Source organism: Drosophila biarmipes, chromosome 3R (genome assembly GCF_025231255.1).
Source record: "Drosophila biarmipes strain raj3 chromosome 3R, RU_DBia_V1.1, whole genome shotgun sequence".
In the NCBI taxonomy this organism is placed as follows: domain Eukaryota; kingdom Metazoa; phylum Arthropoda; class Insecta; order Diptera; family Drosophilidae; genus Drosophila; species Drosophila biarmipes.
Window position 1 is genome coordinate 3699538 of NC_066616.1, and position 25995 is coordinate 3725532.

General features: G+C 41.5%; 3 protein-coding genes across 16 annotated transcripts in view; 1 reads left to right on the forward strand and 2 right to left on the reverse strand.

The window, feature by feature from the left end:
* Window positions 1-19538, reverse strand: part of LOC108032885 (E3 ubiquitin-protein ligase TRIP12) — a 29632-nt gene extending 10094 nt beyond the window's left edge. The window contains exons 1-5 of one of the 13 annotated variants that reach the window (XM_050889497.1): window positions 19422-19538; window positions 8539-9300; window positions 4497-5504; window positions 1226-1777; window positions 559-645 (exon numbers count right to left, since the gene is read on the reverse strand). In XM_050889497.1, coding sequence (XP_050745454.1) covers window positions 559-645; window positions 1226-1777; window positions 4497-5504; window positions 8539-9052 — 2161 coding nt within the window. In that variant the 5' untranslated portion in view covers window positions 9053-9300; window positions 19422-19538. Of the gene's footprint in view, window positions 1-558; window positions 646-1225; window positions 2393-4496; window positions 5508-8538; window positions 9301-13113; window positions 13317-19421 lie in introns of those variants that run through there. The other 12 variants (XM_017106916.3, XM_017106915.3, XM_017106912.3 and 9 more) reach the window with 12 other exon arrangements.
* On the reverse strand, window positions 15633-19544 carry LOC122817760 (checkpoint protein HUS1). The gene is made up of 2 exons (XM_044090836.2): window positions 19422-19544; window positions 15633-16551 (listed from the first exon to the last, which is right to left on the reverse strand). The coding sequence occupies exon 2, from the start codon at window positions 16534-16536 to the stop codon at window positions 15700-15702; it is 837 nt and encodes a 278-aa protein (XP_043946771.1). The 5' UTR covers window positions 16537-16551; window positions 19422-19544; the 3' UTR covers window positions 15633-15699.
* Window positions 19545-20410: 866 nt separating this feature from the next.
* Window positions 20411-24824, forward strand: LOC108024126 (mannose-1-phosphate guanyltransferase beta). 2 transcript variants are annotated; one of them, XM_044090834.2, is made up of 5 exons: window positions 20411-20540; window positions 20598-20722; window positions 20777-21059; window positions 21198-21732; window positions 23348-24824. In XM_044090834.2, the coding sequence occupies exons 3-5, from the start codon at window positions 20886-20888 to the stop codon at window positions 23746-23748; spliced, it is 1110 nt and encodes a 369-aa protein (XP_043946769.2). In that variant the 5' UTR covers window positions 20411-20540; window positions 20598-20722; window positions 20777-20885; the 3' UTR covers window positions 23749-24824. The 2 variants fall into 2 exon arrangements, with proteins under 2 accessions (XP_043946769.2, XP_043946768.2); XM_044090833.2 differs by having other exon boundaries at window positions 20455-20722.
* Window positions 24825-25995: the final 1171 nt, after the last annotated feature.

A 25995-nucleotide genomic window follows, 5' to 3' on the forward strand; every position in this document is an offset into this window, starting at 1 on the left:
CGATTAAGGCGCAAAATGCCTACAGATAATTGGAACATAGGCAAATGTAATAGGGCCTTAGCACAGGCAATTCGGGAGATAGATTTGAAGAAAGAAAATATTTAAAAAACAAGTAAATTAAGGATCGTAAACAAAACAATTGTAAATAAACGAATAAATTTTAAATAAAAAATTAAGGAGTACTGTTTTCAAATAACTGTTTAAGTTAAGAAACTTGTTTACGATCCCTTGGTAATTTAAATGTATACTGTTAGTTGCGAAAAAAGATAAAAGGATTACAACTAAAATAGCCGGACAAGGTGTATACAAATGTAAGTTTCATAAAAATCAACCAAATCAGAAATAAAACATCAATAGTAAAGCGGTCTAAAAGTGTGTTAGGAATAAACAGAAGTGGGTGAAAGATCAAGTTTACTGCCACCTGGGTCGCCCTTTATGTTCTGAGTGAGTGATTTTTCTGCGGAGGGTGAAATAAATTCAAAGCAAGGCAATGTGTGTGAGGATGGACTTAAGTGGTGCGTATATGTTGAGTACAGATCGATTGGGTTTTACGTTTACCTGGCGTTATTTGCTGTCCACCTGCATGCGGCGGTCCACTTGGCGGTTGTTGTGCCATCAAACTATATGTTAAAGCATCCGAAGCTGCTAATCAGACAAGAGACCGAGACAGAGAGCGGGTTGTAGAGAAAAAACAGAGCAAAACGATGTTAAGTTCACTATTATTTTGGTTCAGTTCAGTGGGGAGTTGTTTGGGCAGACACCGCGAGCAAAGCAACGCAGGAATGAGCGAGCGAGAGACAGAGAGAAAGGGGAAGGAGGGGCGTGTTTGGGAGGTGTGTATTTTCGTTTTTTTCATTCAGTGCAATATGGGTTGTCTATCACCTATACTATGACCAGCACCAACTAAGATTAAGAGTGATACCTGGACCCTAAAATATGTACAAAACACTCGATAAATTTCGCTGCGAATTTCACTTTAACTTTTCTCCTTCAGAGTGTGGAAGTACAAATGGACTATGGCAAAGCGGACCACAATTAAGCTGGGAGCAATTAATCCTAGTCCCTACGTGCGTGTGCGTGCTAACATTTCCTTTCTTGAAACCAGGGGTTCCAAACTAGCCCCATATGAGCCCATTCTAAAAAGTATTCAGGGGCCTTGGCTTCTGGTTTGCTTGCGGTCTCTGGTCCGTTTTTCCTTTACATTCCTCCTCCTTCATCTTCTTACCACTGCTATGCGTCACTTTGGGACCCGGATGTATCTGTTGCGCCTGTTGCTGTTGCTGCTGGGGATGGTTGCTGCGATAGCTGAACAAGAATCCTGGCTGCACGAGCGTGGCACGCTGCTGTTGTTGCTGCTGGTGTTGCTGTTGTTGCTGATGTAAGGCCAGTTGCTGTTGTTGCTGCTGCTGCTGCTGTTGCAGCTGTTGCTGATGACGCACGGCAACTACAACGGTGTTGCCGCCCACCTGTTGGTATTGATAGGTACCAGGCGGTGGCAGCAGTTGCTGCTGTACAGCAGCAGCAGCGTTGCTATGTTGCTGTTGCTGCTGGTGGTGTTGCTGCTGCTGTGCTGCTGCTGCCGAACTCACACAAGAACCCGTCTTGCCACGTGAACTGCGTCGCAGTGAGGAGTGCTGCTGCTGCTGTTGCGGATTATAGGCAACCTGTTGCTGCTGCGGAGGCACAAACGTGGCTGCTGTAGTGGCTGTTGACGGCGTGTAGCGGGCTAGCTGTGGCGGAGCCTGTTGCTGGTAGAGTGCTGGCGGCGGTCCTGCCCCTGTGGAGGTAAAATGGTGCGGTGGAGGTTGATGCAACACGGCCACAGAACTATGGTAATAGTGCGGCTGCTGGGGCTGCTGCTGTGTCACGTGTTGCTGATGATGCTGATGGTGTTGCTGCTGTGCAAAGTAAGCGGCAGCAGCAGAAGCCGGAGGATAGTGGGCCGCTGCTGCTGCTGCCGCTGCCGCTGCTGTAGGTGTCACAAAGGAAGACAAGTGTGCAAACTGATGTGTGGGCAGCAACTGAGGTGGCTGTTGTTGTTGTTGTTGGTGTGCTTGTGGTTGCTGTTGCAACGGAGGTTGTGACGGTTGTTGCTGCTGCTGCGGTGTCAAGGCATATGGCGTGGTTGTCGCGGCCGTCGTAAGGTGCGGCATAATGCTGTAGTCAACAACGTTGCTGCTGGTGCTGCTAGTGCTGCTGCGCGTGGCACGTGGCCCGCCCCCTCCAGCTCCTGGCCCCGCCCCCTGTCCATGGGGGGCGGCACGTTGCTGATAGCCGGACGACGTTGTTGCTGTTGTTGCCGCCTTTACAGTGTTTGCCGCTGCCGCTGCTGCAGTGTTGTTCTTTGTTGTTTTAATGGTGTTGCTGGCACGGTGTGGTTGTTGATCTGCTCCTTTGCGAGTCAAGTGTGGGTGGGGTGTTTGCAAGTGAGAGAGAATGGTGGGTTGGGGGAGTAGAGAGAGAGAGTAGTGGGAGACAACAGTTAACAGCTTTATTTATTGATGTTCTTTTTGTTATTTTCTTGCAGCTACACTACTTGAGTTAGTTGATTTGGCTGGTTTTTCATCGTTTAATGTAATGCAAAAAATAGTATCTTGAGCGCAGTGTGTGTTTGGCTTTCAAAAGGGCAATGGTAAGGGAAAATCAGGACGGGAGACTGAACGACCTTCTGTCGCTGACAATGATGATGTTGCTGCTGTCGCTTCTGATGTTGCACTGGCTGCTGATCTCTCTCACACTAGTCTAAGCACACGCACACACACGCACCCGTCCGAATTTTTTAACTTTCGGGTTTTGGTGTAGTAGTCGACCTCCCTTTGGTTAATGATAATGATGCACTTTGTTGTTGCTGCTGCTGCTGTAAAGTTGCTCTGTCCCCTTTGCTGCTGCTGCTGCCATACTCTCTCATCTCTCTCTTTGTTGCTGCGCCGCACTTGCTTCGGCTTATTGCTCTTGCACAAAAACAACAACATCATCATCATCATCATCAACAACACAAGCATCAGCAATAAAATTATTCTCCGACTCAGTACGCATTATATAAGAGGTACTTATTTTAATAACTTTTGATTTAGATTGAAAATAATAATTCGCTCAAAAATTCGAGCATAACTACATTGGCAACAACAACAACGACGTGGAAAAATAATCTTTTTCACATGTTTAAAAAGGGGTAAAATGAATAGGAGTTTGGAGTCGAAAATAAATTAAAAAATAACGTTTTCAGCCCCTTGCTGTGGCGTTGTGTACCTGTCTCACCTTTCCCTGTCACTTTTCACTACACCGCATAAGACAATGTATTAAAATAATAAACAAAACAAAACCCTCTACAGGGAGGACACAATGTTCGGATCTCGCATAAGCAACAAATAAGTCTGTTATAGTACAAACACAATGTGATTCACATGAGGGGTTAATATTAAAGAGTGGGCGTTTCTTGGCGTTTAGATAAACAAGCGTGAATCAAATAACATAATATAAATGAAATGTATATTGGGGAAGGGAAAAAGGGTGGGTGAAGTGGCAGTGATAATTGCGGTTGTGTTAAGTTGGCCACAGGTGACAGCACACCCAAGTTCTGAACACGTTCCATTAAGCTTTCTTTGACCCATAAATAATAAGTTACATACATGCAGTAATTTAATTGCACAAGCAAATAGAGTTACGCCTCAACTACGGACTGCCTAACCACCGCAGTTCTATTAACTCATTCGAATATACAGTATACTGATTCTTGTTCCAGGCGGCGCAATGTACGAATTTAGACTGCCAGTCGATCGTTTGTCGCTGGCAAATTTCAGTGCGTTGGCATTCCGAATCATTTTCCTTTTATCAAAATCGCATTGGGAAGCAGCGACAAGACGAAGGCGCTTCGTGGAATAAAAGCTTCTCCAATGTATAAGTAAACGTATTTTCGCCACTGATAACAAACGCGCACTGATAGACAATAAAAATCCCATTATGCCAACAGCTTTTCGACAAAGTGAAATTTACTTTGTATAACAACCCGAATAGCGACACAGGATGATCTGGACTATATACTTGTGAAATTCAAATTGGACTTTAAAAAAATATATATCGACTCCTATCAGCAAAAACATTCAAATAAGGCACAAGATCAGTTTTTTTGCACATTCTAAAAAATTGTTACGAAAGTTTGCATCAGCTCTTTAAATGTTTTAAGAGACTTTTAGAGCCAATTATTAAATAAAAATATTCTAGTAGTTTTTAAATGGACAATATAGGGTTAAAATAAATAAAACCTTATGTTAATAAAAAGCGTACCCAATAGGTGGGATTTCATTAAGTACTAATACGAAACAGTGACCTTTTTACAAGGGGTTAGCGATACATAAAGTTCATAGTTACACTAATGTACTTTACAAAAGAAATAATGTGTCGATATGTACAAAATAGATCTACAGACAAACAATACTTATAAATGGGAAATGAGTGCTCAATGCTATGCACTGGGTGAACAGTCCATATAAACTCACCACCAAGCTCACCAATCAGTTGCTGAGCGAATTCGCTCTCTGAGAGGTCTTCCTCCTCGATGTCTTCGTCCTCCTCGATGTCGTCGTCCTCCTCGTCGTCAACGTCCTCCTCCGTTGTGATCTCGTCTTCCTCGGCAACAATCTGGGGGTCCTCCTCGTACGACGAGCCCGCAGAGTTCACAATTTCGTAGAAGCCCACCTCCTCTTCCTCCTCTTCTTCTTCGTCCTCCTCGTCGTCGTCGTTGTCCTGCTCCTCGGGCTGGCCCTCCGCCTCTAAGTGACCCTGGCTGTGGGATACTGCTGCCTCTGGTTGAGTCAGAGCCGTCTCGAGGGTCGGCAGCTGGTCCTCCGCGTCCAGATTCAGATGAAGCGGCTGTTGTTCCTGCGCTTTGACCTGAGCCCCAAATTCTTCCGTTCCTTCCCTCTCGGTGTCCTGCAGATTCTGCTGCGAGTGTCGCAGACTCTTTCTGTGCTTGCTAATAATTCCCGACTTGCTGCTGGATCCGGATCCTGCTGATCCGTTCCGGCTGGAGGCGACAGTTTCCTCCGCTTTTACCGTCTGCTTCTCCGGCTTTTGGGAGGAGCGTGTGTGGCTGACCTTGCGCGTTTTGCGGTAGTAGTTCAGCAGATTTCCGCTGCGTCCGGCGCGAGCAGCTGCTGTCCCTCGTTGGGGAGTGGTCTCAACTAATGCTCCCGATCCTCCACCGCTAGCCTTGCGCTTGTTCCGATTGCTGGTCGGGATGCTGGTAGAACTGGCACTGGCCCGAACCTGATGATGGCGCGCCGCCGCAGCGCTGCTTGTACTCGGCAGCTCCTCCGGGGAAATGGTCTTAGATCGAGTGCGCTGTGCAACACAATCTCCGGAGGCTTGACGAGGCGTCTGATCGATGCTTTCTGCAGCTAAGCCAACTCCTGCAGCTCCTCCGCTGACTTCTGGCCCCAACGTCGGCTGCAAGCGGCGTTTCTTAAGCGGAGAGCAATGCTCCACCAACTGATCTCCACCGGGAGCTGCTGAAAAAGGCATTGAAGAATATCTGATTATTGCTTCGACTCGATCGACGGGTTTCTAATTATATTTTATTCTGTGGATTTTTTACGGATGGGAATAGGGGAAACAATCGAAAGATTTTAAAATTTGGACAAACAAACAAATTCACATCGATGAGTTTAGAAATGTCAAAGTGGTCGACAAAAAAACAATTTGCCGATATTTTAAATCCCATACAAGGATTTACAGCATAGAATATTTAGTTTTTAACATTAGTAAAGTTGTACAGCAAGATTGCCATCAAATGGCAAAAATTGTTGTCTTAAACACCTATTCGATTGCTTATAACAAATTTTTACACTGACTCTAGAAGAGAATGGATATGTTAAACAAGATAAAGGTATATGTTAAAAAACACCAAAGATACAATTTATATTTCATGTTTTCCTACTAATTTTCCGATCTTTCCTATGGCAGCTATATGATATAGTCGACCGATTTTGATAAAATTTTATTCGAAATCCATAACTAATGTAAAAATGTTATATCCAAGCTTAGAAAGGTATATCTTAAAAACACCAAACATATAATTTTTTAAAATTTTTTCCCCGATAGTTCTATGGGAGCTATAAGATATAGTTGTCCGATTCGGCTGGTTCCGAAAGAAGACTTTTAGGAAAGTTATAAAACTGAGAGACTAGTTTGCATAGCAACGGACGGACATGGCTAGATCGACTCGTCTTGTGACGCTGATCAGGAATATATATACTTTATGGGGTCGGAAGTCTCCTTCACTGAATTTTCAATTATCGTCAGAGTGGGCGTGGCACCCTGATAAAATAAACGTGCGTTCATATGGACGGACGGACAGACGGACGGACATACCTACATAGATCTAATTGGCTAGTAATTCTGATTAGGAATTAAATATTCTTGACGGAAAGGAATTCCTAAGAATCTTCCCGACCATGAATGAATCATACAATAATTCTTAAGTTGAATCAGAGGTAATCGCTAACTAATTAGGAGTATTTATATTAACCTTTTCTGAAGTGGTAACCAACTTGTATTTTCAGTTTTGTAATCTGCGCGTCGTATTGTCATTTACGATCTATTGTACCGATTTTTGGTCTCGCCAAGTCGGTACTAGCGAGTACAGAAAAAGAGGTGCGGTATTAAGACATTGGATTTTATATATAATTTAACACTAAATCTGCATTCTTTGAAAGGTACGTGACAGTCCGTATGCAAATTTAACTTTGCCTTACATTTCCTTTCTATTTCCGTTACAGGCTCTACGTCGTGCTTATAATCCCTCTCAGCAAACATCACTATCTTTAGGGCTATGACTCCCCAATGTTTCGAGTCCTCAAAATGTTTCGAGTCCTTCATAAGTTTTCGTAACATATATAAAAGACTTAAAGGGTTTGTAAATTTCGGTTTGCGTGTGAGATTACACCTGCATTGCTCTAATAATTGTGCTTATATGTAATATCATTTCAAAATTGTTATCCATTTATCCCTTTACATTCCGGATTGGTTCAGATACTTTAGGAATACGAAACGAACCATTATTCGGGGTAGCGAACTATTTAGTACCTGAACCGTAACCGAATCTAAACCGTTATTTTTAAAGTTATTCTTGATTGTATATGGTTTTTCATTGACGACAAACATTCAATATCTTTGCAGGGCAAATCAATGAAATAGGTACATTAAATTTATACCCATTCAGAGGGTATAATAATTTCAGTCAGAAGTTTGCAACGCAGTGAAGGAGACGATTCCGACCCCATAAAGTATATATATTCTTGATCAGCGTCACAAGACGAGTCTATCTAGCCATGTCCGTCTGTCCGTCCGTTTCTACGCAAACTAGTCTCTCAGTTTTAAAGCTATCGGGCTGAAACTTTCCTAAAAGTCTTCTTTCTATTGCAGGTAGTATATAAGTCGGAACCAGCCGGTTTGGACAACTATATCTTATAGCTCCCATAGGAACTATCGGGGAAAAATTTTTAAAAAATTATATGTTTGGTGTTTTTAAGATATACCTTTCTAAGCTTGGATATAACATTTTTACATTAGTTATGGATTCCGAATAAAATTGTATCAAAATCGGTCGACTATATCATATAGCTGCCATAGGAACAATCGGAAAATTAGTGGTAAAATAATATTGAAAAATTATACCTTCGGTGTTTTTTAACTTACAACCTCCTACGTTTGGAAATAACATTTTTTATTTGGTTTTGAATTTTGAATTGAATTTTTGTCAAAATCGGACGACTATATCATATAGCTGCCATAGGAAAGATCGGAAAATTAGTAGGAAAACATGAAATATAAATTATATCTTTTGTGTTTTTTAACATATAACCTTATAAGCTTGAAAATAACATTTTTTAATTAATTCTGAATTTGGAATTAAATTTTATTAAAATCGGACGACTATATCATATAGCTGTCATAGGAACGATCGGATAATTGATGGGAAATAATATGAAACAAATTATAGCTTTGGGGCTCTTTGACATATTATCTTATAATATTGGGAATATAAATTTTTATATTTTTAAGAATTTCGAATTAAATTTAATAAAATTATTGATTATTTTTACAACTGCTTGGGTATATAAACTTCGGCTTACCAAAGTTAACTTCCTTTCTTGTTTACATTACATTACATTTTTTTTTTTTTTGGTTTAACGCTGATCCCCTTTTCCAGCATATCGACGAACCGATTGTCAAGCCGGGATCGGAAAAACCCAAGCCAAAGCACAGCCCTGACTATAAGTTACTAAGATAAGAGTCCTTGCCATGGACAGCGTTTTCACTACGGGCCGCAAGGAACGTCCGCATCATTAGTGCGAGCCGCGCCAGTACAAACAATTTCACTTCAAATTAGTGAACAAGTTAACTAGTACTTGTAACAGTTCTATTAAAATCCATGTCCGTAGCATAAGCTAGTGCGAATGCATTAAACGTGGGCCTACTGCTTAGTTCCTAACCCAAAATAGTTTTGGTTGGTTAAACTTGAATGATCGGCATGCTTACGATGGTTGCTGCTGCGAGTGTGGTTGCTGCTGCTGTTGTGCTGATGATGATGACGCTTACGACCGCCGGGTGAAAGCGATTGATCGCTGAGGATCGAGATGGAGTTGGATGCTGGCGATGAAGGGGATCGATGTGCTACTGCCGTTCGCTTGGAGACTTGCGACTCCTTGCTGCTGTGGGCTGCTGCAGTGGAGTGCCGACCTTGACTGCGGGATCGCCGGGATGAGGTGGTTACAGTTGAGGTCGAGGTGGTGGCTACTATGTCGACGGAGGAGCTGACAGCAGGGGCCGGTAATGTTGCCTGTGTGTTGTGCTTCCTGCTTTTGTTGTGGCCCTTGCTGTTGCTGGTTGAGTTGTTGTTGCGTCGCCGCTGGGACGAGTGATTGGATGAAATTGCGTTGCTGGTCGCACTGGTGTTATTAACCAATGTCGCTGTTATTGCTGTTGAACCACCGTCGTCGTGCTGCCCCTCCGTCAATGCAGAGAGCGATTGACTTTTAACGGATTCGGCCATAGACGACACTTAACCGCACCGGCATCGAACTCACTTAACATGCCAACACAACCAATAATTGAATATTGATCTCGAAATGGTTTCTCTGATTCCAATAACTATACCATTCAATGGTCTCTAAAGCAGGTTCAAATTGAATTTGCTTCTCTCTAATTTCATAATCACTGACTTTGTCTCTTTCACTTCACTTTTCACGGTTTTCCTTGCTTGTTTCCTTTTTGCGTGCTCCGTCGGATGTAACTGCTGTGCTGCAATATAGAAAATAAAGACACATGGGGTGTTAAAACAATGCGACACAAAGTAGAGAAATAGAAAGCATTTAATGGTCACGTTGCAATCGAAACGAAGACAAAACAGCGACCACGAGTCAAAAGTATGGAAAGTTCGTTTAAATGAAAATTCGTTAAACTGATTCGATAAATGATGTTAGATTAACATATTCGCGATATCACAAAATTCATAGAAAACTCAGCATTGGAGTGTTTAAAAAATCTAGAGACAGCATGCGAGTTAAAAATAGTCACAATGGAGACGGTCTAGATATAACCTCACCCCAGGAACTGTTATGGGCAGAACTCGGAAATGCAGAGGACGCAGCCAGCGAAGTGATCGGGCCACATGCAGGAAAAACTGACTTGTGACGATGTCGGGAGGCACATGGAGGTAGACCCAAGTGGAAAAGAGCGACTGGAACCGCGAGCCAGTAGTACCGAAAACACACAGAGATAAGGGAATACAGAGTGCGCCACTCGAGGCCCTCAAGTGAATGTGAAAAACCGGCTAAACTGAAATCAGGGATAGAGATGGAGAGATAGAGAGGCAGGAGAGAGAGAACGGACATTTCTAGAAGCCAAATGCACAAAGGCAGACTTTCAGCCCCATTTTAAAGGACAGGTACTCGCAGACAATGACGAATGCCACATCACACGAGTTGATAGCAAATAGCAGAATTTAAAACTACATTCCTAACATACAAGGCAGTTTTTATAAGTGTACAAGTGTGTACTTGTTTTTTTTTAACTTTTCTTTATAAAAATGTTTCAAACTAACCGATATAATCCTTAATTTTCAAACTCGTGAGTTTATTTACTACTTGAAAGCGCACACACAGCTTAATGGACACAGATAACTCTTAAAATGTTTCTCCTTGCAGAAAAAAGACATGTTGGCAGCCCAGAAGAGCAATGAAAACTAGAACCCGAAAATTGATAACAATGGAGAATTTACACCCTAGGAAAAAGACACCACCACTGGGAAAACACTTCCACTCACACACACTTGAGCGCTTTGTCAACATATGAAAACCGTAAATAAGTTAACAGCTGTTTGCCAGCAGCCACCGACACGTGCAAGGGAGCGAGGGAGAAAACCGAAGAGCGACAGGGAGAGCGCAGAACAAGAGCGAATGTTTTGAGTGGAAAGACAGCGCTGGCTCACTCCTCTCACCGACACTCGCTCACAGCTGTGTTAATCAGCTGTTCTCGGCCGTTTTGTTTATGTTTTGCCTTTCGTAATGCCAAGCGCGTCCGTGCATGTGTGGGTTGGCTATCTGCCCCTTCTTCTCGTGTGTGCGCGAGCGAGAAACAAGTTTTGCCAGCGTGTGTGCGAGAGTTGCCATGCTTGTTTCGAAGAAGATGAAATGGAAGAAAATCAAGCAGCACAGGCTTTTTCGTTCGCCTCCACTCGCCGAAAAAGATGAGATTTGACGTTCTGATTCGTTCTGCGCCCTTTCATACACTTTGTTTGCTCGGAAACCCCGCTTTCGGTATGTATCGCTCTCAGTAATAAATGCGTCGTTCCGACATTTTGGCCCTTCGCGATCTCGTTTCTGCCCCAACTTGCCCCCCAGCCCGGTTCCTCTCGAATTTGACAGGCAAGCGCGACGCAACGAAACAGAATTAGCAATCGTCAAACATTTGCCAAAGTGGCCAAGCTCGCCAAACAAAAACTTATACAACAAATTCGGTTCAAGGCCATCGAATAAAGCCAGCAACCCAAACAGGGAGACGACGTCAGCGTCGGGTGGTTAGATTTGGCACCATGTCACGAACTAAGTTTTATTTGTTTGACATGTTTAACGACTGAGTTATATTTTGATACGATGCTCTTAATGCCCCGCCAAAAATATGTACGCTGCACTGTGCCCTTGGCTTTTAGATAGGCCCTACTCGCCTATCCCGTTTTTGAAGTCGAATTCAAAGATTTGATTTCTCGATCACTGGAAATATTTACCCGAATAGGCCAGTGCCGATTAGTTCGCTCCGAACACACAAACCTAGTATCTGTCTACATCACTCAGAGCCACTCGTATCGCTGCCCCACAAGTTTTTCACACCGAAAAGCGCAGACAAAAAACAGTAAGCGAGGCCACAAATGGCAGCCGCCTTCATGCACGAGTGTGCTGGTGTGCGTTTCGCGAGGCAGTGTGAGTGCCGAGCATTTGCTTTGCGTGTGGCAACTCCAACATATGGCGATAGCCTTCGTGGTTGTTGCCGCTGGCTGCGGTTGCCTTTTATCAGCAGTTGAAAATGTGAAACCCAAGGGCTTTGGACAAAGACCGTTCAAACTTCTTCACTTTCTACGCCCAGAAGTTCAGTATTGAATGGAAGCAAATCTAAAAAGCAAGTCAAAAAATACTACAGAAGTTGAGTATTCATTTTTACAGATCCTTATCTGGGTATATAGCGAATGTATTCTAAAAAGTCCCGCCTTTAAGTTGGTAAGTTGTAATCAGTCACTAGTGCTGGGCGACCGAGGCAGCAACCCCTTAGAACCGTATGCCACACGAGAGTACGACAACCCTGGGCAGAGCATAATTGATAACAATTTGTGGGTTCGTGTGGCTGTGTGACCTGGCCCTTCCTCCCCCTTTCCACCCTGTTTGTTGGGCGGCATTGTGCGTGCTGTCTCGCTGGCATTGTTTGTAACTTATTTGAATATCATTGTGAAGAAGCATTCGAGCGCATATTAGAGCTGGTCCAATAGTTCTGCCCTAGTCAGTTTTCTCTACTTCCCATTTTCCGCTCCCGCATCGGGTCGACTTTTTATTTTCTCTTTCCGACGGTTACGAAACCTGCCTACGCACAGCTGAGTGTGCGAGCGAGACGGCCTGCGATTCACGTGTCCACTTCGACAAACGGGAAGTATTCTTCTAATGCTTGGGAATATTGAGAACCCATCTTGCCTAGAATATAAGCCCCATTTTGGGGCTAAACAACAGGGCAACGGTAAAGCTAGTGCGACCTAGTTGTTTGCTCTTAAAAACAAGTATTATAAAAAATGTATGGGTGGTATATACTTCCTACAAAATTAAAAGCTAGGCAAACAATAAATTTTTTTATTGAAAAAATCTGTTGGCCTTAAAAACGCAACGAAAATTGTTTTCCGTGTTTTGCTCTTGTAGAGCTGCTACAACGAATCGTGGGGAATTACGTAGTTAAACAAACGGGCGCAAGAACGCAATGGCAGCGCTACCTGGCAACCCTATCAAGTGGGTGGGCGGGTGCTGGTAGCACTGGACGTGCAACAATTAAGCTCAGAAGGTTTTCATCCACTGGGAAAATCTTGATTTATAGAAACAATGTCATCAGATAAACGTAATGCTAGAGAAAAAAAAATCGGAGCCAGTAAGTTACAGCACATCATTTGAGTCTTTTACACAGCGCGTTATGTACACAGCATATACGCACACAGGCACAAGTGCAACGGCTGTTATATACAGTTATACACACCACGCTGGTGCACTTTCCATTGCGAAAACGGATATGAAAAAGTGCCTGAACTACTACTTATTGTTAATGTAATTCGCTTCGATTTCGTGGTTAATGTGCAATATTGGACCGAAATGAAATGTCGATTGAGGAAATTGACGAGGAAAAAACGCAAAGGGAGCACACAGAGCTGCATGTGCGCGACAGAGAGCGCACGAGGGCAAGCGCATGACGACGTACACACTCACACACACAAAGGCGTCCAGAAGAAGGAAGAGGAGGAGAACGAATAAGTCTCAGTATGTACAACAATATAACGAAATCAAAGCGATGAGCAAACTTAATGCATACACAATTTGAGCGATTTGCATGCCCTGGTCCACCAAGAAATCCGATTAAATGCAGTTTCAGTCCAACGCAGCGTGATAATACTCGGAATTATATAAACACGGCACCTTTCCGCTCCTACACACTATGTACCAGGGGCGTCGAGTGTATAGAAAATACAGCCGTTTGCATTCTACTTTTCAGCTGTGCACGCACTCAAATCCAACACACGAATGAAACAGAAGCAGAGACGGCAGAATCAGCAGCGCTCGGCGGAAAATGGCGACGGAGAGCGCGAATGGGAGAGAGCGTGCTTGAGTGGGAGAGCAAAATCGAAACTGCCACTCAAGGCGCAGTATTTGTTTGTTGCCTTGAAAACGATCTAGTGGAGCACAAGCTGCGGAGCAGATTTGGTAAAACTTAATTAAAATAAAGGCACCTGGATATTGAGGGAAGAAAAAGCACTCAATCGTCCCGAAAACAGGTCACTCAACTCGAGAATGAGGTCAACAAACCGCTCTCTCTCTCTCACACGGTCTTTTGTTTTAGCCTTACAACGTGCATGTGTGTCATCGTGCTAACCTAATTGATTTTAAGCACAAAATATATAAATAAGTTGGAATTCCTGATTTGCTCCCACTCAAAATGGCCGAGTGACCGTATTGAATTGAGAAGGCAAGTAAGCGACACTGCTTTTCCTTTTAGGGGTTGCCCTCTTCGACTCATTCAGTTCGCTCTCTCTCCGCTTCCTCGTGTTCTACCTGTCTAACCGTATTCCCCCCTTCGATCAGCTGATCGTGCGGGGAGAAAATGCGTGAGTTACACTTACGACAATTCCAATAGGGTCGCTCGTGTGCCAAATGCACTCAGCTGACCTCCTCAACACTCGCGCGTGTGTGTATACGAAAAACGAAGCAAAAAGCGGAGAAAAACGAACAGAAACAAAGTAAAGACGGGGTTCCCCTCTGCATTCATTCGTCGTTGTGCTGCTCTTTATTTCCTGACTTGGCAAGAGTACATTGCTAGGAAACTGCAGTATTTTTTGAAAGTCTAGTTTAACTATGAGTTATGTAGGTTTATTTAATTATCCAAAGCATAGTAAAAGAACGAGAGGCAAAAAGCTTGCCCTGAGATCGGTTAAAAAGACAAGACACGACTCTGAAAAAATTTTTAGACTTCCAATATCACAGCTGATAAGCAGGATAAGCAGCCACACTACCAAGAACTCAAATATTCCACTGGCAACGTGGTTTTATATTTTAAAGTAACATACAAATATACGTTCGAAAAAATATTAGAAATGGGGAATGCTGCAAATAGTGGAATATTGAAAATAACATGTAAAAGTATCGATATATTCTTTTTTATTTCAACGAAAACTCAATTTAGTGCCGTCAAACATTGGTGAACTGCAAAATCATTTTTTGAATGGAATTATCCTTAAAAATTAAATGCATTTTTTTAAAAAGTCCAGTTCGGTTGATCTTTTCCGAACTGGAATTTGGGTTTTTAAACAAAACAATCTTTGCAGTTTTTAAAATTTCTTGGTATTACAATTATTGACCATATAAGAAAATCCTTTGGCTGGAGGGTAAATTGTTTTTCTTTTGTATAGGCAGGTGACAGCAGGACTATGTAAATCCTTAGAGCCTCCAAGCCATCAAAACATGGTTGTTTCTAAATATGAACCTGCCAGTTGGAATCGAATCGCCAAGCAAGTAAACGCAAGTCAATTGCAACTGGCTGCACGTGCATGCTCACCAAATTAAAAAATGAAAACCAGTAACAGCAAACAATAAATATGCATAGATGCAACTCGCTCTCTCGGTCCCCCTCGCACGCTTATGCAAGTGCAGCGGCAATGCAGACGACCGAGCGAGAGAGTCAGAGACGCGGAGAGAATGCGAAATGAGGCCACGGTTGCTGACGAATTTGGGACAGAAAGACAGCCGCCCCGACTTTCCTTCACCGATAACAGCAGATAGCATTGAAGCAGCCACTCGTGTCTCAGGCTCAATACCGCGCTTCCAGAGAAGATTCTTTAAAAGGTTCTATAATAAAACGGCACCCAAGAACATGCTTATTGCCCAAAGCAATCTTTAAATATCCTCAATAGTAATCTTTATTCTCCTGCCTAAAACAATCAAAGTGAAAGACTAATGTTCAGTAGAAGAATTGTATATTCCTTTAAAAGCATTCGTGACCGTCTCCAGTTTAATGGCTCTCGTAACTAAGCTAACAGGGTGCTACTAAAATCGGTTACCGCTGGAGATCGTGGAAATTGCTACGTTCAATGTTTAAAAAAAAAAAATGTACAAATTATACCAAAATTCAGAACTCAGCGATTTGTGTGCCACCCCCGGGGTCTTACTATTTTTCGAAGCCTTCGTATTCAAGATAAGAAATTTTAAACGAAACGTTGGCGGTCCCAATTATTGGCCACGCAGAATAGGAAACCGCATCCCAACATAACGAGAACAACATTAAAAATGTCCACTCAGCACCAGGAACACCTCCTCTCGAAGAGAATAAAGTACCACCCCTTTTCTCAAAAAACAAAGATGTAATTTATTTCGGCACCGTTTGTCAAAACTGAGATCCGCTCTTGGACTACATACAGACGGCGGGCAGAATGGAATGCAGGACGACGTCCTGTCGCACATCTATTTGCAGGTGAATGGAATGCTCCCGATCGATCCCGATGGTGAGCTCGTCGTTGGGGAGTTGCAGAGCTCCGAAGAAGGCAGAGGCCTTTCTGGAGTCCACGGAGCAGGAGGCCTCCTGCTGGGATCCTACCAGATTTCGTACTAGCAGTTTTTGGAATCGACTGGTCACAGTAGACATTTCGGAGGTGGCTATAACATTGAGCTCCCCATCAAGGCTGGCCTGGAACTCAAGGCTCGGCGATACATTTTTTAGTTTATCGATGAGACTGCGCAGCAATCGCAAAGTTGGCAGGCTCAGAGCCAGTTGCGAGTTGGGAACCCTGGGCACGACATAGGCGGACCAATCGCAGGCCGGAATTATTGTTACAGGAACATCGTGAACCACTTCGCGAGCTTCTGTAGAAGAAGATAGGAGCACCGATGCTATGACCGAAATGCAGGGAAACTGAATCCTTTGCAGCTTCAGTTTGCAGCTATTAACGCCACCGCCTCGGAGCACAGAAAACGCTCTTCCGAGGTTAGCCGAAGACATGCCCAGAACTATGTATTTCTGATCCGGGCGGGCAGCCTCCATACGGTACTCCGGAAAATATTCCTCGGCTGCAATGCTGGCCCACACTAAGGGCGACGCAGCGGAGCTCTGGTCCTCGTTCACGATGAAGTGCATCTGCCGAGGGCCCAGGATCATCACGCAGTCCTTTGCCAGTTTGGCCAAAGTGGCCACAATGGCCTGGAACTCCCGCATGTACAACGGGTCCTGCATCAGAGCGCGAAACTTCATCTTTCCAGCAAAGAGCTGGGTGAGAACAGGACAAACCCGGAATAAAACGAAAAAAGAGAACAAAACAAAAACATAGTCAAACACGTCTGCCAAAAAATAAAAGTAGCAAAATCTTCTAAAATGTAATACTGCTAAGTTACCAGTCAAATCGAAAAAAAAATAAAGGATCCCTAATGTAGGCATCATGCCAAGACCATTAATAAAAAAAAAACAAGGAAGAACGCTATAGTCGAGTGCCTCCACTATCAGATACCCGTTACGCTGGATGGATCATGATGAATATGGAGATATACAAGCATCAAAGGAATATTGGAGAGCGCCACCTACCGGCTATTTCGTTATATGTTATGTGGGCGGTAGACAGTTATAAGCGTTCTAGCAGTTTGAGGGAGAGAGACAAATACATTTCAGTTAAAATTTTTTTTCTTCGCTGAAGATTTTCGCGGATTGTGTGCGTTAGAGTGGCACCCCATGGCACAAATTTGCGCTGCGCAGGAAGCCCAGGAATCTGCATTCCAAGTCTGAATATTCTAGCTTTTATAATTTTCGAGATCTCAGCGCTTAAAACATTAAAACATTAGAATGAGAAACACATTTTTTATACAATTGCCTAAATAATTATAAACTAAACAACGATATTAAGAATACCTGATATCGTTCTATTTATAACCCATCAAGGCATTCGTTTGATTTATTCGGACACAAGGCAACCTGATTGAAGGGTTATGGGATGGGTTATGGGACAACAGCGAACCTTCAGACCTTTTTCGGGGGGTTAATGAGGTGTGTGGGGCCTGGCGAAGGGGTGGGAGCGGGACGGGGGCCCCGACTCGTTCTCCACTTGCTATTATTCTTTTCTTCTCTTCTCGAGTTCGAATTTGAGTTCAATGTACAAAGGCGACACTCACACGGACGTAAGCGAACTCACTCTCACAGCACACTCCCTCATTAATCGCACAGACACGGCCCGGCAGAAAAGAGAGAGAGGTGGCGGAGAGGGAACAGACGAAGAGCCAGGCAAACAAAGCGCAGAGCGAGTTCCGAGTTGTGTTTTGGCTCTTCTTTTTATTTATTTATTTTTATTTGTTGGTGGGGCGAAACGGCGGCCAAAGAGCATGCGAAACGAAACGAAGCTCGACGAAATGAAGAACGCACCAGATACAAAACTGCCTGGTTCTCCTGGCACACAGCGTCATCGGAAGACAGACAGGATTTGTATGCTCAAGTGCAGGGAAGAGGATTCCAGGGGCGGGTTGCAGCCGGGCTCCAGCGGCGGAAATCAAATTAAAGGCCTGTCTAGGGGGTCAAAATGTTTCCTTTTCGCAGTTCAGTCAACCTTCAAGGTTAGCTGCGCGTTATCAGGCGCTCAATTGCAACTGATAATGGAACGGTCGTACTAGTTAATGCACAGCAGTTCGTGTTCAGTGGATGGTTTATTTATCACTCCTCCATAATCCGATCGAAGAAAAAATGTTTTGCTTTCATATGCTTTCTTTAAAGACAGTACTATTCGAGCAATGCAATTCCTCGCAGCGTGGCCGAACTTTTCAGAGTTTACCAAAACTGGCCTTACCGTGTTCGCTGGCAAAAATAAACAAATTACTGGTCAGAAAATGTGCGTAATGAGTAACGGCTTATGATAAAATATTGGTAAGGAATATGCATTCAGGCTGGTTCTTTGAGCAATTAAAGTGGCGATGGATGAGGATATTATTCAAATTTTCTTAAGCACTTTTATAGTAATATCGTAAAAGGATGAAGACTCTTCCAATCTCTTCTCCATGTAAAAGACTCAGTTAACTCAGAAACCGGGGGTACAAACATAATCTTTTTGAAAAAGTAAGAAGAATTTTGGAGGCCAACTAGTTCCTCCTAGAAATACGCAAGGGCAACCCTGGCTGGCGAGAAGATGCTGCCTATGCGGCAACAGCTGTTTCTTCTTCTCGGTTTGACCTGTGACGTCACATCATAGCTTATTTCACAAAGAAGCGAAATCACAGCTATCTAGAAGATAGCCTTCCTGACAAGATGTTCGTCATGGGTTCGTGGCGTTACTGGCTTAACCTTCATGTCATTGCAACGTGAACACAATTATATTTAAAAGATAGGCAAGCCTGGGGTGGGGTGAAAAGCACACTGAAACGCTGAGCAAAGGCCAAAAATTTAAATGCGGAGAATGCAAACGTGATTACCTTTGCCATCTCTCAAGCACCGACACGAGCAGACACAAACTCGCAACTAGATGGAGCACCACCCGCTCAAGCCGGCAGCATAAATAAGAGAAAGTAAACTTGACAAGATGTGCTCTTTCCTCGCCCCATCCGCTGGCAATGCTAAAAGGCAACCACAATTTGAAAAGAATTAGACTCACTCGTAGGACTGTATACCCTACAAAATAGACGTGCAGTTCTGCAGAAACGAAATAAATGAAACCCCTGGAATACAAACTTTTGCCCTCTGTGGATATAAGCTTTTCCTTGCCCATTTCCAGGAAAATTGATGTGACTCCTCGGCAGCCATTGTAAAAATCAATACTGCCAGATTGCCCACACAAAAACTCACTCGAAGCCAATTGGCCGTCGACGGGAAACTTGTGGAGGGCACGGCAATGCCTAACCATGCTTTTTCTTACATTATGTCAGCACAAACCTTCTAGATATGGCTCAGAAAAAGTAATACGGGAAAATGCAAATGGTCGACATTTTGTTTTCCGTCTCGCTGGTGCCTTTTTGAAACGTAAGCGTGTGTGTGCGTGCATGTGTATCTCGTCTGAACTCGGAGCCCCAAAAAAACTGTGGTCAAAGCCAATCGCTTTCCCGCAACGCCCCGGCCCGCTTTATGCAATGCCCTTCGTTTCCGACTGCGTCCACTGTAGTTGCACTTACCTTCGAACTAATTGCAGGAGTTTTCTCTCAATTTGCACAGTTTTTATACACTACACTCAGCAGTTTTCACACGCGACGAAACGGAACAACAATACAACAGCCAGCGTGACCGCACCGGTAACGATACAAAATACCATCTGGTCCACGGATAAATACCATTTTGCAAATGGAAAAAATACCAATATTAACTACTAAAAAATTTGCTGTGTCCTTCGTACGAAAATAATTCATTTCAAATTTATTGTGTATTTGCCCTAGTTTTGCTCATTCATTACGAGCTTAAATCTTCCAGACAAACTTAAATTTACCAGAAGTCACTCAAAAAAAAAAAAATTGTATATTCCAGTAGTTTCACCAAAAACAGCATTCTATACCACTAATAAAAACATACTACTGGATTTTAATCTCTAAAAACCAAACCTACAATAGATGTGCCGCCTTGTCGAATATCGACTAGCTAAACTCGTTTCTCGTAGAGTACAGAAGATTCGTCAGAAAGTATTTTTAAATAAGCATAAGCTCTTCCGACCCCATAAAGTATACAAATTCGGTTCCGAGGGGTTCTTTTACTTTTTATTCACAACTCATTTTACCAATTTATAGCACATGTTAGATTGTCCGGTGCAGTTTTGGGTATACTGTTTTGCTTGTATATATATATATATAACTATATATATATATATATATATATATATATATATATATATATATATATATATATATATATATATATATATATATATATAGTTATATATATATAACAACGTATTTGAAGAAATTCCAGTAATTTTAATTCGAGGGCAGTTATACAAATTCAGCTTATTGTTATACTTTTAATTATTTTGTCAACGTTCAACTCCCAAGTACTGAAAAAATAAAAATAGTTTATAACCAATGTGTTCACTCTAACGAAATACCCTTTCGCAACAATATAATAATTTCGAGTAATTCGAGTATCGAGTGGAATCAGCCTATCATAAGCGCTCCAAAGTGTTTCGAATCGTAAGCATCAGCCACTGTCGATAGTGACATCACTATTTCGCCAGCTCGGTCTTTATTTACTTTTGTGTGGGGCGCGATTCGTTCAAGAAGAATTACTATAAAACTGACAGAGGCAAAGTACTAGACTTTTCGTTTATATAAATGGTTATAAACTTCGAAAACGCTCACCTTCAGCAACCGGAAAACTCCGATTTATCTTTGCACATATAAACAAGCATCCAATCAGCAACACGGAACTTCTTATCACAAAACGACGTACCCATAAACAACAACAACACAACAAAAGATAGCGCAACAAGGTAAGTAAACTATAAACTAAATAGAAGTTACTCACTCGCCGTTGACGATTGCAGCTGTTGGCCCCGCCTATTCGGAATTTCTGTGGACGGAGAAAGTCTCGAGGAACCTAAGCTCTGACGTGTCGCTTGCTTACGGGCGATAGAGGAACGGAACGCAGTAGTGATGTGCGGAAATCCGGCTGTGGGAAACGGGACGAGGGCGTTGATTCTGGTCGGTGGTTACGGCACCCGGCTGCGACCCCTGACCCTCAGCACGCCCAAGCCACTGGTAGAGTTTGCCAACAAGCCGATCCTGCTGCACCAACTAGAGGCCCTTGTGGACGCGGGATGTCGCCAGGTGAGTAAATACAGCTTCTGGATCAGAAACCTTATTATGTTAGAGTATTATAGTATGGTAAAGAAACCTTACACTATTAGTTTGATTGTTTCTTCATTTTAAATTGAAGCAGATATATTTTGCAATGGTTCCTTGCAGGTCATTTTAGCCGTCAGCTATCGGGCTGAGCAAATGGAAAAGGAGCTGAAAGTGGAGGCTGACAAGCTCGGCGTGGAGCTGATCTTCTCCCATGAGACCGAACCGCTGGGAACAGCCGGTCCCTTAGCCCTAGCTAAAAATATTCTAGCAGCCAGTTCAGAGCCCTTTTTCGTTCTCAACTCGGACGTCATCTGCGATTTTCCCTTTAAGCAACTAGTGCAGTTCCATCGTAATCATGGAAAAGAAGGCACTATTGTGGTCACAAAGGTCGAAGAGCCCTCAAAATATGGAGTTGTGCTGTACGATGATTCTGGCTGCATTAAAAACTTTATTGAGAAGCCGCAGGAGTTTGTGAGCAACAAGATCAATGCCGGCATTTACATCTTTAATCCCTCAGTGCTTGACCGCATTGAAGTTAAGCCCACATCAATAGAGAAAGAGGTGTTTCCGACCATGGCACTGCAACAACAGCTGTACGCCATGGATCTAACTGGATTCTGGATGGACATCGGCCAGCCCAAAGACTTTCTAACTGGTACGCCTGACTGAATCACTCTTTCACTCAACCCTGATTGCCTGTTTGGTCTTATCTCTCTGAAAGCAAACGTAGATGTTGTGGTTAATTGTGTTTTGCCTACTCGGCTTTTTTCCTTATCTATTTTAAGTTTCTTGGAACTAGGGCTAAATGTTTGATAGAGCGATTTCTGTTTAAATGAAGTGACGCTCATTAGGCTGATAGTGGGTGATAGGAGAAACCCAAGTGCCAGGGAAAATGGTTTAATGGGTTGGTGCTGAGGAAATTTGAGACACTTAAAATAAAAAATATATAAATATATATTTATATATATATATTTACAATACATGTGGATAAAAAAAATTATATTATTTTTATGGAAAAATATACTGTAAAAAAGACAACTACTAAATATGACAAGAAAGGGAGTTAGCTTCGGCAAGCCGACGTTTGTATACCCTTGCAGTTATAAACTGCAGTGAATAAAAAACAAATTATTGCATGCTTTTTTTGGACAATTTTTTTGACATCTATATGTTAGAGTAGTCCGATTTTTATTAAATTGAATTCGTAATTCTTAAAAGTATTATAAAATTATATTCCCAATATTATAAGATAATATGTCAAAAAGCCCCAAAGCTATAATTTGTTTCATATTATTTTCGTACCAATTCCGATCGTTTCTATGAAAGCTATATTATCAAAATTGATCGGAAAATATAAAAAAATTCTATCATTGGTGTTTTTTTAAATATAACCTTCTAAGCTTACAAATAACATTTTTTAATTGCTTTTGAATTTAGAATTAAATTTTATCCAAATCGGACGACTATATCATATAGCTGCTGATTATTTATTATAACTGCAAGGGTATACAAACTTCGGCTTGCCGAAGTTATCTTTCTTTCTTGTTTTTAATTAACTTAACTTATATTAACTTAACTTATATTAATTTGAATTTACATTTATATAACTAATTTTACCTTTTTACTTGCATAATAAGTGCTTCTAAAGTGATTTCGCATGAAGACTTACAGTATTCCGCTAGCAAACAAATAAAAGGATATTTATCTTGTATATGTTGATAGTAGGTGGCAGGTATATAGAAATCTATTAAATGATGTTTACAGTATTCCGCTAGCAAACAAATAAAAGAATATTTATTTTGTATATGTTGACAGTAGGTTGCAGGTGTATAGAAATCTAATAAATTTAGGTTTTAATCACTTTTGGAGGCGATCTACCCATGTTCGTTTGTATAAACGTCGAGAACTCGAGAGCTTTTATAGCTACAAAGTTGGGGTTAGGAATTCACATTCCATGGATTTCTGCGCAGCGTACGCCCTCTCAACGCCTACAGATCGTTTATGGCGCTCATACTTTTGATGCTAGAATAAAAATGTAAGCTTTAAGGCATTTCTTTTGCCAAAACAACAACGCTTAAATCTTTTTGGCTTAAGGTAATGTTAAATTTAAACTGCATTTATTTGTCACTACTTATCTAAAGACCGATTCTCGGATTAATTCTTTATTTCTTTGAAAGGCATAAGTTAGTTTGAGTTTGGTTAACAGAATAAGATTTAAATATATAAATGAAATATATTCTTTATGATTTTACCTTTCTATTCTTTTTCAGGCATGTGCCTTTATCTCAGCTCGCTGAGGCAGAAACAATCTCCCAAGCTATACACAGGATCTGGAGTGGTGGGAAACGTGTTGGTGGATCCGACGGCTAAGATTGGCGAGGGTTGTCGCATCGGGCCTAATGTAACCATTGGACCTGACGTCGTTATTGAAGATGGGGTGTGTATCAAGCGCTCGACAATCTTAAAGGGCGCCATCGTTCGCTCACATTCTTGGCTGGACTCCTGCATTGTCGGTTGGCGTTCAACTGTTGGTCGTTGGGTTCGCATCGAGGGCATCACCGTGCTGGGTGAGGATGTTATCGTCAAAGATGAGCTTTACGTTAATGGAGGCCAAGTCCTGCCACATAAAAGTATTGCTGCCAGTGTCCCAGAGCCACAGATCATCATGTGAGCCGAAGGTGTATGGATTAGTGTAAAACAATATAGTTTTATTCAATTCCGCCGTTTCGGTATTCTATAAAGGTGCCTTCTCCTTTAATGGTCTTACCTACAACTTGAAAAATTCTCTCGTTAAAGAGAACATATGAGAAACATTTCCAACAATTAGCTTTGCTATCTATTTAAAAACTAAAGCTCAATATTCTTCTCTAATGAAGGTGGAACATCTGACTTATAGTCTGAATATAATGCATTAGCCGAACTATTTTGTACTTTCATAAGCGAAGTATATTTTTAATTTTTTAAATTCTATGCGTTAGTTAAATATACATACGTATTTACGAAAAAATTACAAAATATAAGCCATTTTTATTTTTAACATAGGAAAAAAACCTAAAAATTTATACCAATAATATTTATGTTTAAAAAGTTTATAAACAATATAATTTTGTTGAGGGACAAAGTTTGATTTTCTGTCGGGTTATAATTTCAATTGTATTTCAAATTTGATAACTCCATAGTTTGTTAAAGAATTGGAAAGTAAAAATAATAAAGGTAAAAATATAAATTTTAAATCATAAAATAAATTTTATTAAGTTTATGAATACTTTCCTTTTAATAAGAATGAGAAATACAGAAAAAATTGAAAATATATACTTTAAAGTTGAGCTTTTTCATAATATGGTACCCGTAGAGTAAAAGGGTATATTAAGTTCGTTGGAAAGTATGAATTTATGAAAGATGATGGGTGTAGCAAGGACCAGTGTTTGTCAGCTTTGATTTCTTCTTATAGCTTGTCGGATAGCCTGATATTTTCTCACCACAGGAGGGTAGATTTGGTTTTGGTTTTATGTATTTAGTTCTTAATGAAGAGGATTATTTACGTATTGGACAGTCTAATGCGAATCAAAGACTATTGGTTATCAGTTCACAAGATTTGTAGGTCATTCGACAGTCTGTTTGTATGAACGCTGAGATCTCGAAAACTACTAAACTATTGGACAAATTCGTGATTATTGCATTAATATATATAAAAAACCTTGGATTTAATTTTAGCATTCTTGAATTAAATAAAAACTGTGAAATTGATTTGATTCTTGTTTCATAATTCATTCACAATTTTCCAAGTGGTTCACAAAAAAAACTTAAGGAAAACTCATGAATTTATATTTTATTTGTGTTTTAGAATTTAACATTAGAATTTAACATAAATTTGTCTACTTACAATCTTTGGTAATTGTGGCTTATACCGGTCTTGTCAAAAATGTTTGTAAACATGTGAAATGGAAAAAAGACACCTTTAGCAATGGGCATGCTAAAGTGCAAGAGCCTCCTTTTTTAAAATCATTTACATTGCGTATATAAAATTTAAACTGGCACAGGGAGTTTATCAGCCGCCATTCAGGAAAAATGCATCTGCTGGAATAGCGCGTTCAAAATGGTCAGGCTGACACTCTTTCAGTTCTCCTGAGCTTGGCCCAAGGCGTCAGAACCGCTAGCAGCAGAAGAAGGGCCGATATTTCAGGATTTCCAAGATGTACAAGCTATATTTAAAGATGTCATTGGGGGTCGTCCCGTGTTTTTTTTTTTGCATAAATCAGATCTAAAACATAAGAAGAATATGTGGCTAAAAGGATATTTCGTTTAAAAGCTATAGTGCTGAGAAGGAATGCGGTCCGACGCTGCCGCTACTCACACTTTAACTTTTCAAAGCGTTTTTTCGAAACACCTTTTTTTTATCTGGTTAATCTATGCCCGGTAGTAATATAATTGAAAAAGCCCAGGTCGTTTTTTTATATACAACAAATTAGAGCAAAAACTGTTCTTTTTAGAATCCTAAATTCAAAGACATAGCCACAGACTCACAGATTACATTTTTGTACCCTTGCAGAGAGTTTTGTGTTTTCAGTTAGAAGTTTGCAACATAGCAAAGGAGGCGATTCCGACCCCACAAAGTGTATTCTTGATCAGCATCACTAGACAAGTCGATTTAGCCATGTCCGTCCGTCTGTTCTAGTCTCTCAGTTTTAAAGCTATCGGGCTGAAACTATTATATAAGCCGAACCCAGCCGGTTCGGACAACTATAGCTTATAGCTTTCTTTCAGATAATTTTTTTATACCCTTGCAGAAAGTAATTTCCGTCAGAAGTTTGCAACTCAGTGAAGGAGACGTTTACGACCCCATAAAGTACATATATTCTTGATCAGCGTCACAAGACGAGTCGATCTAGCCATGTCCGTATGTCCGTCAGTTTCTACG

Coding starts and splice junctions, on each gene's coding strand:
- LOC108024126 (XM_044090834.2), top strand. CDS start 20,886: ATGTGCGGAAATCCGGCTGTGGGAAACGGGACGAGGGCGTTGATTCTG. Junction 21,060..21,197: donor TGGACGCGGGATGTCGCCAG/GTGAGTAAATAC, acceptor GGTTCCTTGCAG/GTCATTTTAGCCGTCAGCTA. Junction 21,733..23,347: donor GCCCAAAGACTTTCTAACTG/GTACGCCTGACT, acceptor ATTCTTTTTCAG/GCATGTGCCTTTATCTCAGC.
- LOC122817760 (XM_044090836.2), bottom strand. CDS start 16,536: ATGAAGTTTCGCGCTCTGATGCAGGACCCGTTGTACATGCGGGAGTTC.